The 13,488-nt window shown below is 42.7% G+C and overlaps 1 protein-coding gene across 2 annotated transcripts in view; it reads left to right on the top strand.

The window, feature by feature from the left end:
- The first annotated feature begins 1,283 nt into the window (after positions 1–1,283).
- The window catches only part of VWC2 (von Willebrand factor C domain containing 2), a 108,497-nt gene continuing 96,292 nt past the window's right edge, over positions 1,284–13,488 (top strand). For both annotated transcript variants that reach the window (XM_019541127.1, XM_019541134.1), the window contains exon 1: positions 1,284–2,061. In XM_019541127.1, the coding sequence (XP_019396672.1) occupies positions 1,348–2,061 (714 nt within the window). In that variant the 5' untranslated portion in view covers positions 1,284–1,347. The remainder of the gene's footprint in view (positions 2,062–13,488) is intronic.

Genomic DNA, 13,488 nt, shown 5'->3' with positions numbered 1-13,488 from the left:
TAGCCCCGCGGGGAGCCCGCTCCGCCGCAGCGGCGCCCGCATGCGGGGCTCTGCCTGGCCGGGCTGGGAGACAACGGGGTCGGGGGGTTTGCCTTACGCGGGGGCAGTCGCAGCCCCCAGCACCCTGGGGTGTGCCCCGAGGGGGAAGGAGATAGGCAGGGCAGCCAGGCGCAGGCTGCCCGGAGGATCCCCCCAGCCCCTCTGCAAGGAGGTCAGCGCTGCCCGGTAAGGTCCCGGTTGACATGGGGTGCCCCTCGGTTCACAGGAGCTGTGGAGGGTGCCTCAGGTCTAGCGGGCGTGCTCTGAAACCAGGGAGAGGCCAGGGAGGGGAGACCAGCACGGGCTGCTTTGAGACCAGTGAGGTGCTGCAAGCCCAGTGAGGGGAGACCAGTGAGCGTGCTTTGGAGGCAGTGAGAGGTGCCTTGGGTCCAGGGAGGGAAGACCAGCGAAGGGTGCCTCAAGTCTAAAAAAGGTTGAGAACCACTGGCCTAATGTCTCACTTATTTTGCCATGGAGTTAGGAATTTGGGAATTCAAATATGAATTCATAACTGGTCTTTGCTAGCTAGCCAAGACATTTCATTTTGTGTCTGTCTTGGAGCCTTCGGCTGAGCTGAACCTCTGCTGGAGGCACCCAGACAGGTTCCTCTCTGTCTTTGCGAAGGTAGAAAGGACAGACAAGGCTACCAGAGGAAAATCAGACCAGCTGTAGTCTGACTGGCTCGGAGAGGTTCAGGCTGCTTGCTTGTCTTTTTTTTCTTTTCTTCATTTGAAGTTGTGCTTCTCTGCATCAGCTATTTTAAAGCAACCCTTTTCAGACTGAATAAAAGATGCATGAAAATCACCAGGCGCACAGTCAGGGAAATGGAAGGGAACCAGTTGGTGTTTGTTTGGGAAGCTGCTGTGATTCAAGTTTTATTTGATTCTGGGTATGGCCACTTCATGTTGTGGTGCTTGGCTAAAACAAAACACAACACAACATCCCGAAGTGCGTTCATTTAACTGCTGTTATGAATCTTATCCCACCAGCAGTTCAGGTAATGCTTTTACTGAGCTGCAAGAAACCCAGTCCCTATTCCAGTGAGCTTGCAATCATACAGACAACCATACATAGAAAGTTGTGGGAGGGGGGAAGAGGAGGGATACCTCACAATGGTGACTGCCTATACTACGTATAAACTACCAGATGAAGTTGCCTGGTGTTTGAGAGCGTGAATTGGCAGGAAGGACAGGGCAGCAAAGTGTGTGAGCTGAAGTGTTACTAATTGTTCTTTTCCTAGGGATTGCGGATCTGCACAGTGATTCCCTTGGATGTGAATGCAGTGTCCCCTGTGGGTTGCAGTAGGTGATGCCCAGCTCTACTGCAATGGCCATTGGAGCTCTCTCTAGTTCTCTTCTTGTCACCTGCTGCCTCATGGTTGCCCTCTGTAGTTCTACTATCCCTGTGCAAAAACTGGCCAAGGCTCAAGACAAACAGGAGATCAAGACAAGCCAAGAAAAGAGAGATCACACCTCCACCAGGGACAGCCAGACAGGCCCTGGGAAAATGAATGAAATCGGCAGGAATGGGAGGGAGGACAGCACCAGAGATTGGAAAAGCAAAGGAAACAGAAATTATTCAAACAAAGACTCTTGGACTAAGCAGAAGCAGGCTTGGACTAGTCAGGGAGCCAGCAGTAAATCTGGGAATGTTGAAGATCAAGAGCAGAGCGACGGTGTCCCGGAGGAGCCTCAGGCGGCTGAAGATCCCTCCCTCCCAGAAGCTGTAGCGAGCACTACACCTGAGCCCCCGGAGGAGTATGCTTATCCAGACTACCGTGGGAAAGGATGTGTAGATGAGAGTGGCTTTGTTTATGCTATTGGGGAGAAGTTTACTCCAGGCCCCTCTGCCTGTCCCTGCCTTTGCACTGAAGAGGGACCTCTGTGCATACAACCTGAGTGCCCAAGACTCCACCCCCGGTGCATTCATGTCGACACCAGTCAGTGCTGCCCACAGTGCAAAGAGAGGAAGAACTACTGTGAATTCAGAGGGAAGACCTACCAGACTCTGGAGGAATTCATGGTAAGAGCTTTAGCTGTTGTACTGGGGGCAGTTCTGTCATTTAAAGGGATCCTGTGTTCTCAAAGTGGCTTCTGAAAGTTCCCCCCTGCCTCCTTGCTAATATTGTATGTACTACATTAGGTAAAATATTCCTCTTTAACATGGTTCCTATTCAGAGAAAACGTAGTATTTTAAAATGAGGGGTTAGATCTTTATTAATTCATTTCGTATTTACATAAACGTTAATCACAGTGAAGCTATTCAATAGTAATGTGGATCTTATAAGAGTTTCAGCAGGATTTCCACTGCGTTTTCAGCATCATATTTACTGTTGCTGTGTTGTGCAATGCTAAGCATGAATCTCTTGCCCTGTGTGTTTCCATTTGGGATTTATTTTCATTGCTGTTAATCAGTGACAGTGACCCATTCCTATAACACATGTTCTTTTTTCCTCGCAGTTACATAATGTTTCACCCAGGAATGACTATAGACCTTTTATTTAAAACAAACAAACAAAAAAAAGGCATGGTTTGGAGGGTAGATTATAGCAGTATTTAAATACTGTTAATTCTTTTTGTTCAGTGAAATTAAATTATCACAAAACCTTTTATTTGGAACAGCTTCACGAAGCTTGGGGGTTCATTATCTCCATAATAGCATCTTGCATGTTACAATGCATCAAATTAAGGTAGCCATAGAGGCAGTCCTACAGTTTCTAAGTGTTTCTTTTACCCAATCAACGGCATCTCAGTCCATCTGAGTTTTGTAAACAGGTTCTGTTCTGTATGTACTTTTGGGAGTGTCTCTCTGTTATGTGGGGTTGAACCAAAAACCCAGATGTGAATAAGCCTGGCCTTTAGAAGCTAGAATATCATAAAGAAAGTTAGAAAACTATCAAATTTTCATTTTAAACCAATCTCTAATATGTTTTAGAGGGGAGAGAGAGAAAATTCATCTTTACATAGGCTGTAAATAGACTTGTTCTTAATTTATTTCTATTTGGAACACCTTTTCCTATCCTGTTAGAGATAAAGAGAAGGGGGGTAAGGACAAAACAGGGGATGACTGTTGATGGAAAAGATGCAGAACTTTTTCCCTGCCGTCCCTAGGTGATAGTGTGTAGAGTAGTCCTTTCCAAGGCATGGGCAATAACATACTAGGTTATTTGCTTACTTTCTCTCTTTTTAAGCATCCAAAGAATGTTTAGCCTTTGTGGCAAGTTACTGTCTTAAAGACAGAGAATAATTTTAAATGTACTGCTTTTAAGACTAGATCTGGAAATCATTCCTGCTCCAGCAAAGTAAATTTATATATGAAACCCAATGCAACAGGGGCATGCATATGTTATCTCTGTTTCAGAATACTGATGTGCTGTTTCCCCACTATCCATGTCCTTCCAGCTCCATCCACATTTTCATTTTGTTTAACAGCTTTGCTTTCATGACTTAGAGCAGTTTTTAATTGTATACAGGTTGTTTTATTGAGTTTAGTGCGTGTCTGGGAGGGGTCTTCCAGACTCACAGTCATACAACTAGTGAGACTGGCAGATTTTGAAATCGTTGCATGGAACCTTAACCAAAACATAGCTTTGAAAAAAAAAAAGAAAAAGTCTGGCTTTGAGCTTCATGTTTGCTGCAACCAGAAAGGAGTAAGACTTTCACTGAAGTCTTTCTGCAATATATTGCATTTTCCCCAGTTACTGGTGCTTTGTATTAGTCAGGATTAGTTACCATGAGTTCAGAGGGGCACATGCCCAGACTGGATAAGAAGATACAATGCAATATGGCATTTGAATCGCTTCCTATTTCTCTTGTCATGATGAGGACTTAATTTTTTAGCTGGGACTCAGTTCAGTCCCCAGTTTTATAAGCACAAAACTGCAGGCAGAGCTGTCTGCACCTGCCAGTGCCAGATAATTTACAGGGACAGTCAGATTGTCACCAAGTGCATGCAGTTGCAGATATTGATATTTACCCCCCACCCAGATGCCATAAGCCATCTTTATAACTTTAGGTCTGAGTGCCTTCTGGATGCTATTACAATTCGTTCTACCTTTTGATTTAGGTCTGAGAAATAATTGCAGATAGGGAACACAGTTAATTTTCTCCCTGTTAATGTACATGCCTCCTATCAGTGGTAGTCGGACACCAGTGAAGAAAAAAAATATCTTCTTAATGTTTGAATTAAATTGCATGTATGACTGTTTGTGCAGGTGCATAAGGTAAGGAAGTAACACCTCAGATACTAGTCCTATCAGTGCCTCAGGAGCTTGATGCATTCCTTCCTGCATTCCTATTTTTATCTGCAGACTTTGCTTCTGCTTGCATGTGCAGGGAGTTACACTAGAAAGAGAAATAAATTTTAATATGAATTCACCTTTGGATGGGGGAGAATACAGAAATTGGTAAAAAGGGGTTGATAAAAATCTCTTGTGTTATAAGGCAGTGAATAAGGGAAGCAACTATACTGATATGGGAAGCAATTATACTGATTTGGAAGAGGAGGCTGGGGAAGGAGTTAATGCCATGTGTTAGTGAGTGTCAGCTGACTATTGTAACTCTTTCACCCCCCCCCCACACACACAGTAAGGGGAAGTGAAAACAGGGTAGCTTACCCCTGAATGAAACAGCTGCTGAATGGCCACAGTAAGTGGCTTAGCTTCCACTTACTGTGGGATACAGCAGACATGAAACAGATGCAAGTCATCTGCTTGACATGCAATACTACCCTAAGACTTGCTCCACCAAATTGGTGTCACTATTTGTTTTTTTTCATCCCTTTGGTTTTGATGAGGGCCATTTTGCTGTTTGGTAAATACATCCTAGGATGACCTTTATAAGGAACTTTAATAGGACTAAGAGCAAAAGGTACTATATGCAAGAACAAAGTGAACAGTGATTAAGAGATGGGGACAACGAAAGCATTTTCTATTATTTGTGTTCAGATTTTAAATAAGCATCCCAGTGTTTGTTACTGATCTTTAATTTTCAGAGACTAATAAGGTACTTCATAAATGTGACTTAAAAATTCAGTTTGTCCCTATAAGTGACCAGCCTACAAGGATCATAATTTGGAATTATCTCTAGAGCTGTGTGTTAAAATACTGAGTACGAATTAATAATGGTACATGTTTAGGAAAACACTGAAGCTGTGAAAATTTGTCTTTGTTTGTTCCTTTCCGGACTTCTGTCCCACCAAAGCGGCTTTATTTATGAACAGCTCACTTGAAATTCCAGACGACAACAAATCCAGATGGATTTTGAAGTATTTGCAGTACTTTGAAGCCACAGAGAAATACAAACAAGGCTGATATATTCATGCTTGTCAGCCTAACCCTGTTCCTGTTCTCTTGAGGGGGTGTAACTGGAATGAAAATGTTACTAGAAATACCAACCCAACAGCAAATGGATGTGATATTATGGATTTTTTTACTTTGTGTTTTCAGAGATGTAAGAATTGAAATATAGGCTGTCTCAATTTTTTTCCCCCTAAATTATTTAATCTCTGCTCTAGTCAGAGTGCAGATGTAAGGTTGCCACTTTATGCAATTCAGGTACTTTTTTGCAGATAGTTAAGCGTTTTTGTCTCCATGCTAAACCGGTTTCTCAGATGGCATAAATGAACAGAGATGAATCCAAGTTAGTGGAGCTATGAGAATTTATATGGATGGAGGGTTTGGCCTGCTGCATTTATTAAGTCAGAAACATCTTGCCCTGTTGTGGGGAAATCTATTAGTTTACACAGTTTTGCATTTGTTTTATTGCTACATCTGCAGCTCCACTGTAAAAGCCTTTATACTCCTGCTTACGCTGTTCCCTAACTCCTCAAGAATCGTTTAACAGGGAGTGTGTGTGGATTCTCTCCTGCCCCTTCCCCCATTTTCTGCCAGCTTTACTGCTGCCTGGCAAATGAATTGGACTCATATTGCCTCACTGTTTCTGTTTTGCATTGGCATAAGTAGAGTAAATATGTTGATACAGTTAATAATGCTTTTCATTTATTGCTTTACAAAGAAGAGCTCTTATTAGCCTCACTTCACAGATGGGGAAGGTGAGTCATAGAGACATGGTTAGGTCACACACATCTCGTGACTCCTGGTCCTCTCTATGCCCTAACAATATTTATGAACTATGGGATCTATTAACTGTAACATAGTTTCCCAAAGGAAACAATCTTTACTGTCTTACATTGACCACAGTTTTTTCTAGGTATTTTTACAGATATTGAGATGGAGAAATACATGTTTTTTCCACAGTTCTAAATATATTTTGCCAATATATTAGGAAAGGGAGCAGTCAGCATTTGGTTCAAAGACATATATAAGTGCCTTTGGGCTTATCTATAAGGGATGGAGCTAGTGCATTGGCACTTATTCCATTCCAGTTACGTTCCTGAGACTATTAAGACACAGAGAAGAGAGAACTGCTTAGATCAGTAAAAGTGAGTGCACACAGGGCTTGATTGTGCAACTCTGTTCATTGGTGAGTTTGTTACTCACACAAGGAGTCCCACTGATTTTCAACAGACTGTGCAAGTGCTCTCTTGCATCTGTTCTTCAATATGTGTTTGAATGTGCAACTTTATAGTAGTGCTTGAAGAACTAGCACTTCTGAGCATCAGGCTCTCATCTTGGTTATACCATGTAAGTAAGGAGAAGCTACATCTGCCTTTGCAGTATTTGCTTCAGATTGACACTTGGTGTGACTGAAGTGAGAATCTGGATCTGTTTGAAGTGAGTTCTTGATCAGCAAGGTAAAAGAAGTTTCAAATGATCAGGCCACAGAACTAAGAACTAAGCATCACAATTTAAATATAGAAAGCACACATGACAGCTAATCCAAGGAAGAACATTTGTCTCATCCAGTGGGAAAAGTGGAACAAAACAACATCTGACAGATGACAGTGCTTATTAAAGCATTGCTGTAAATATTTTTTTACAATAAACTACCATAAATTACAATGGAATGAGCGTTCGTGACTTACTACTAGGATATATCCTTAGCCCAAAACGTTCAATTTCTGGAAAATCTGATCTTCAAATGAAGATCCATATTTAAGAGGGAAATGTACAATTAAGAATCCTTTTTATGAGGTAAAATTTTAGATCAGTGTGCTTTCTTCAGTACAGGGTTATTAATACTTTATTAAATGGCTGCTGTTGCTGGGTAGTTTATGCTTTGTTTGAAGGCAGACAATTTTTTGTCAAAGTTGCAGTTCCAGTAAATAAGCTGTTAGATCAGAGGTCTTTAAATGTTTTATTTTCAGTCTCAGTTTCTGCTTAGCCATAAGTATAACTGGTAGAAATGATAAATATGAGATGTATATTAAAATTACAGAAAGGTTAAATGATGGACAAGGGAACTGGGACTGTTGAGAAGTTTTTCATGGATCATCTTCTTTATATCTAACCACTTTTGGATGGTGACATCATTTAGCTTGGATCAGTCCTCAGGGGTGTCAAGCTGACACACTTGACAGTTTGATCAGTGACGAGATGATTTGCAGTGTCCTGAGTGTTACTCTGTCATATCAATGGGTATATCCAATATATCCCTAACGAGCAAGCCACAGTCAGACAGAACAATGGTCAGCTTCTCACATCACTTCATTCAAGCACATTGAATGATTCAGATGATTCTGTCTTCATGGAAACCTAGCTGTAAAAGCATCACCTTTTTGGCACTTTCAGTTAGCTTTGAATGGAACATCTAATGGCATGCCCAGTAGTCAACTTCTTGCATGACTTGAGTTACCCTGAGACCATTAAGGGTACTACTGCATATTAAGGTGCCAATGACTGTGTGGCAGATTCAGTGTCAGGTCTCGCTGTATGATGCCAAGTGGAATTTACTGAGTGCGTGTGCTGAAATCTCCCAATCTGATGATTTGGAGTGCAAGATAGAACATGGTCCGGGTCCTTACTAAATTTCTGCTTCTCCTTCCCCTGTGCACTAAGGAACATTTACTCCCACTGGCTAATCAATGTAGCATATTTCCTTTGGACCCAGAGGACAAATGTGCAAATATATGTACAATTTTTTATCACTTTGAATCCTTCTGGGAGCCATTGCAGTTGCCTCACAAGGTTAGACCAATTCCAGAAAGAAATTACTTAGCTGATCAACCTCACTAGGAAAAGGTATAGCCTGCCTCAGTCTCAATGTGCTTCCCCTTGCATAGGCCTGTCTCGACTTACTTAAAGTACTAATATTAGTATTTGGTGACCATTGCCATGATCGTAGCAGGCTGGGCATTCTACAAGGATGATTTTGAGAGAATCAGTTTTTTTTTTGTTGATGTTTGGCTGGAAAAACAGGACCCTCTGGGTGTGGCAACCTGGTAAAGTTTATGTGAAGAGCAGGCTTTTTCTAGGGCGTTTTTTTCTAGGACACCATAAAAAGGGCTGTTCAGTTACCTTTGGGTTATTGGTAGATGCTGCTACCCTTTGCTTCTGACATCCAGTCAGCCACTACACTCTGGGTTGCTGGTAAGTAGGTTCACAACTTCCAGCATCACTGTGGTATTTGCTTTGCTGCATTCCCATTGCTACAGAATGTCAGAAGACACCTTGGCTGTAACAGTACATGAATGGATCTAGGTTGTTTTCATAACACTTTCATTGTTCTTTTGTCCCATATTCTTTAATCCCAATTGAACAGGAAAGCTACTGTGACTCAGGTACAGTCTCTGACTATCAGTGGAGCTAGTCCAAGTTCCATTTGATGTGATGTTTGTGCAGTTTGGCAATACTATGTTACCATCTTACTGAGAACTGTACCCTGCTGTAGACCCAAATAAGTTCATCCGCTAGTTTTCCCGTTAGCAGTTTCTATGTTTGAGGCATTGGCCCCTCTCAGTATTGAGATGATGGTCTTTAATTACCAGGAAGTTGTTAGACATGGCCATTTAACATCCTTGGTAGCAACCATGTTGGAGAACAGACACTACTGACATGCATTGATGTGGGTTACGCACTGTCTGGCTTCTGCCTTTGAATCAGTCTAGCATGGGTGACCCATCAAGAGTTTAATCTCCCTACCAATATACAGTGCAGGTGCACATAACTAACTATTTTGAACTATGTATGAGCCCAAAGCTGTCTGTGCTTGTCACACAGCAACCAACCAACACCTGAAATTCCCATTGGGAATGTGCTAATTGCAATGACAGCAGCATTTAACAGACTTGTTGCATGCTCCCTTTAATGTTGTTGCTGATGTGCTGATCAGACAAGACGAGATAAAATTAATGTATTTAGGCTATGAACTTGCTCTGCCAGAAGTCCTGGATGCTGTGCAGAGGTTGAAAAGTGGCAAAGCTCCAGGTCCCGACAGCATGCCAATAGGATGTATAGCTGTGACTGAGAGTTTACACAACCTCTTCTGCCAAATTTGGGAAGAGGGAGCTCTCTCTCAAGAATCAAAACATACGTCATGAAAAGATCTGTGAGGGAAAAGGGGGATGAATAGAGAGATCTCCTTGTTAGCACCTGTTAGTAAAATACTGACCTGAATACTACTTAGCTGACTTCTCTTACACCTGCTATGAATCAAGCTCCCAGAGTCTCAGTGAAGCTTTAGAGTGAGTCAAGGGGTGGTAGAAATAAGGGTTTTTTTGTGAATAGAATAGTGTTAGGTTGATGCTATAGCTCTGATGATCCAGAAAAAATGCAAGAGGGTAAGGATTTTTGTGTAAATAAAAAATGTACATATGGAGTTTTGTGCAGCCTTTATTCTGTCTGGTATTTAACTCTGCCGTGCCTAGGTTTTTTTTTTCCCTCTGTGACCTGAAAAAGTGTATAATGCTACCCAAAACAATGAGCAACCATTTTTATATGGCTTTCATTAAAATCAAAAAAGCCTTTTTTTTTTTTTAGGATTAGTTGTTTCAATCTCTGAAGCCTGAACCAGGTAGGTTCTGGTGTCCTGAAAAGTTTTTGTTGGTCATGCTTCAGCTCTGTCAGGGAATGCAGGGCAGAATGAAGACTAGCAGTAATTTATCTGTGCCTTATCTCTAGCTCCACTTGGAGTGAAGTAAGGTGGTGCACTTAGGCCATTTCCATGCATGTTATCCTTTGTAGCACGTGTGGAAATGTCAGTTGATAACATTCCAGTCAGTGTGGTGATGAATTTCTGCACCTTAGGATCACTGTTCAATCTTGTGAGGTTTCAAGCAATATAAATGTCACCATTCAGCTGCTCCATAAGTTGTTCTTTGCAGGATGACTCTGTATTAGTGGTATATTCCAAATGGGACTTCCAGGCGTTGATTGCCAGCTGAGTGGCAGCCACAGATGGTTTTGGGTTCGCTGCAGATGGCTTTAAGGAGTTTACCAAAAGTTAAAGCCCTATATCAGCTGGCACCCAGCAAGAGTTTTGTGCCATCTTCACCATACTCTGGTGTACAGCAACTTCCTGTGACTCATAAATTCTGCTGCCCAGGCAGTGGGCTAATATGTGACATTAGCATTGATGAGGAAGGAAATGCCAGTTGTGACAGATCAACCAACTGGGTCTAGAAGCAATGAGAAATCAAGGTCTTCACAAAGTTTACCTTATATAAGGATGTGAAACCTGGAAATTGTACAGGCAACACATCTGGAAGCTAGGGAGAAGGTCCACTAGTGGTTTTTTGTGTTCCCTTCTGATGGCCAGAGAGTTTGACTTATCCTGGACTGAGGTGCTGTCCAGCACTGAGGTGCTGTAATGATCTGGTCACTACAAATACTGAAGGACTGGTAATGAAGGTAGGCTCCATTAGGCTGGCTCTGCCATGCCTGTAGGAGATAAGTGCGTGGCTTTGCAGCTGCTATTTAAAGAACTTGGGGTGCATTCAGTAACTGCAGGGCTGGCTAGAAAAACCTTTGCCAAAAGTACTGAAATTCCTTCTTGTTCAGAACAACACACCAACTGACTGCTGGGATCTGTTGGCTGTGGAGAGACACGGATAGAAGGCTTTTAGTAGTGACTCTGCTGGTGTGCAAACAAAGTGATCTAGGATTTAAGGAGCAACAGCAGTAGAAGTTGGACACATCTGCCACAGGATTGCAGGTGGTATGGTAGCTTTTGGTCTAAATGAGTCATTCATCGCACTGCTAGAAATTGCTTGATTTGTGGTTTTTGGAGTATTCCATGATGAATGTCCATTTTAATAACCAGTCTTGTTAAATCACAGAGATATGTAAAGTCCACCACTTTTAAAAAATAATCTCAAGTACACAGAATGCAATGGAGTTATGCCTCTTTAGTCTCTCAGTGAACCTGCCCCTAGAACATGATTTCTGGAAGCATCAATCAATAAAATCCTAAAGAGAAACAGCATGTTTTCATACATTAGATGATAAAGTGAAAGAGATCAGGAAATCCTACTGAAAATTACTATTGAGACATCTTTCTTCTGCTGTTATCTGTAAGGTGAAAATTTCAGAGCAGGTTTGTCCTATGTAAGTCCCCATGACAAGGTGGGGTCCCTGCCTCAAAGATCTTATACAAAGCCAAACAATGTAAGTCTTTGTTAAATCTCAGAATTTTAATGTATAGTATGTTTTGTATTGTAGTTAGAAAAGTATGGAGAAGAGCGTTGGAAGCAGATGGCTAGGTGTGGAAGTGTAACTGGGTAGAAATTGATTGTATTGGGGGAAAGCAAGGTAGGTTTGCACTGGAAAAGAAGAGGCTGTTTTGCTCACGTAGCATAAACAGAGTAGAAGAGATGAGGAATTTGGTTAGAGGAGGGCACTGAAGTACCGGTTGGTAGCCTTCTAATGAGCCTTTGAAGTCAAGGAGAAGTTAAATAAGCAAGAGGTCAGGGCAGGGATTCAAGCAGAGGGAACAGTGAGCTTGGAAGGTAACACTGCTTGTGACAGGTTGAATGAAAGGTAGGAAAAACAGTCCAGACAAAAAGAGCATACAAGCGTGGGGTGTGAGCATTGGCAGTGATAAAATGGTGACAGATGAGATGCTTACCTGAGGAAGGCAGTATAGGGGCAAGTCATAGATTTTGCCCACTCACCACTCTGTCCAAACCTGGAGTGATTCTCTGGTGAGAACAATTATTAAGAGATTTCTATAATTTTGTTCCTACACAAAACAGTGAGAACAGCCTATCTGATGTTGTATTGGTGTTTCTTTTAGCAGCTGGGAGCTTTAAATTTAAAAAGTAACAGGAGGGAAGAGAATTAATCACATCTTAAACATTTCTAAACCTCAGGTCCATTTCTAGAAAGTTCCCACATCTTCAAGTTGGGGGAATGTGGCACTGTATGCAGTGTTCAGGCATGTTCTCCTCCCTGGATTTGGCCTGTGGGTACCAGTGCCATCTGAAGCACAGCAGTGAATCTTGCGCTACTCATATCTCCTCTTCACTGAGGACATGAAATGTCTTATTAATGTGGATATACCCCTTTCTTCCCCCCACCTCTTCCCCAGAGAGTAATCCAAAAATGTGAGACATAATGACAGCATTATAGAAATCACTGGAGTATGGGCAGATCTAGGGCTTAGTAAAGGAGGATGGGGGTGAGGTATGATTGGTGCTCCGGGGCTAGCAAGGAACACTGGAAGGGACCTGCCCTTTGCTGCTACTGTCCCTGGTTTATCCAGACACAGAGGAAACCCTAGAGCCACTCCTCTCACCTCATAAAGAAGGGTGGCTATGCAGGGACCCAGGCTTGGACGGGGGCAGCAGCTGTGGTGGGCAGATTCTGTCTTCCTTCATCTGCTCCCTGCTAACCCACCCCATTCCCATGTCTCCCCACTGGCCAGAAACAGGCACTGGAAGGACGAACCTGCTGCTGCCACTGTCCCTGCCAGGAGACAAGATAGGTAAGCAGCAGGGAGCAGGTGCAAGAGGAAGAAATCTGCCCGCTGCCATTCCAACCTCTGCAAAGTCCAGCACACTATAAAGCTGAAGCCCCTGGCTGGATTAAAGCAGGAGCAGCTCTGGGCTTGCCCAGATCAGCTGGAGGTGGTGATGGCAATGGAAGAGGGTTCCCCTACTTGCTCTCATTCCCTGCTCAGGCCCCTGGGGTCCACTGACAGCCTGTAGGCTCCAGCTACAAGGACTACTGAGCTCAGCCAGAGACAGCAGCAGTGGTAGCAGAAGGGAGATGTGACTGTACCCCTGTCCCTCGCCTCCCCCCAGATCTGCTCTGCACATGAGAATTGTGTGCAGGTCTAACTGTTCCTATTTAGGGGCTTGATCCTTCTGTATCAAAATGGGCAACAGTTTCATCACTGAGTTCAGTGTTAGCAATTGGACCTTTTTGTTCCAGTAATACAGTCTGAATGATCGTCCCAGAAAGCTCATCTAAGCCAGACATATTTCAGTGGCACAAAAGAGCATGGATGCTATTTTAATTTCTCCCAAAATATTAGTATTTATAAACATAAAATTGTAGAAGCTATGGGAAATACCACTTTCCACAGGAAATTGTTTTTCACTTTTGGTTGG

The sequence above is a fragment of the Crocodylus porosus genome, unplaced genomic scaffold (assembly GCF_001723895.1).
Source record: "Crocodylus porosus isolate Cpor-Errol unplaced genomic scaffold, CroPor_comp1, whole genome shotgun sequence".
Taxonomy (NCBI): Eukaryota; Metazoa; Chordata; order Crocodylia; family Crocodylidae; genus Crocodylus; species Crocodylus porosus.
The sequence above is the reverse complement of the archived record's forward strand: the minus strand, read 5'-3'. Positions and strand labels throughout refer to the sequence as shown.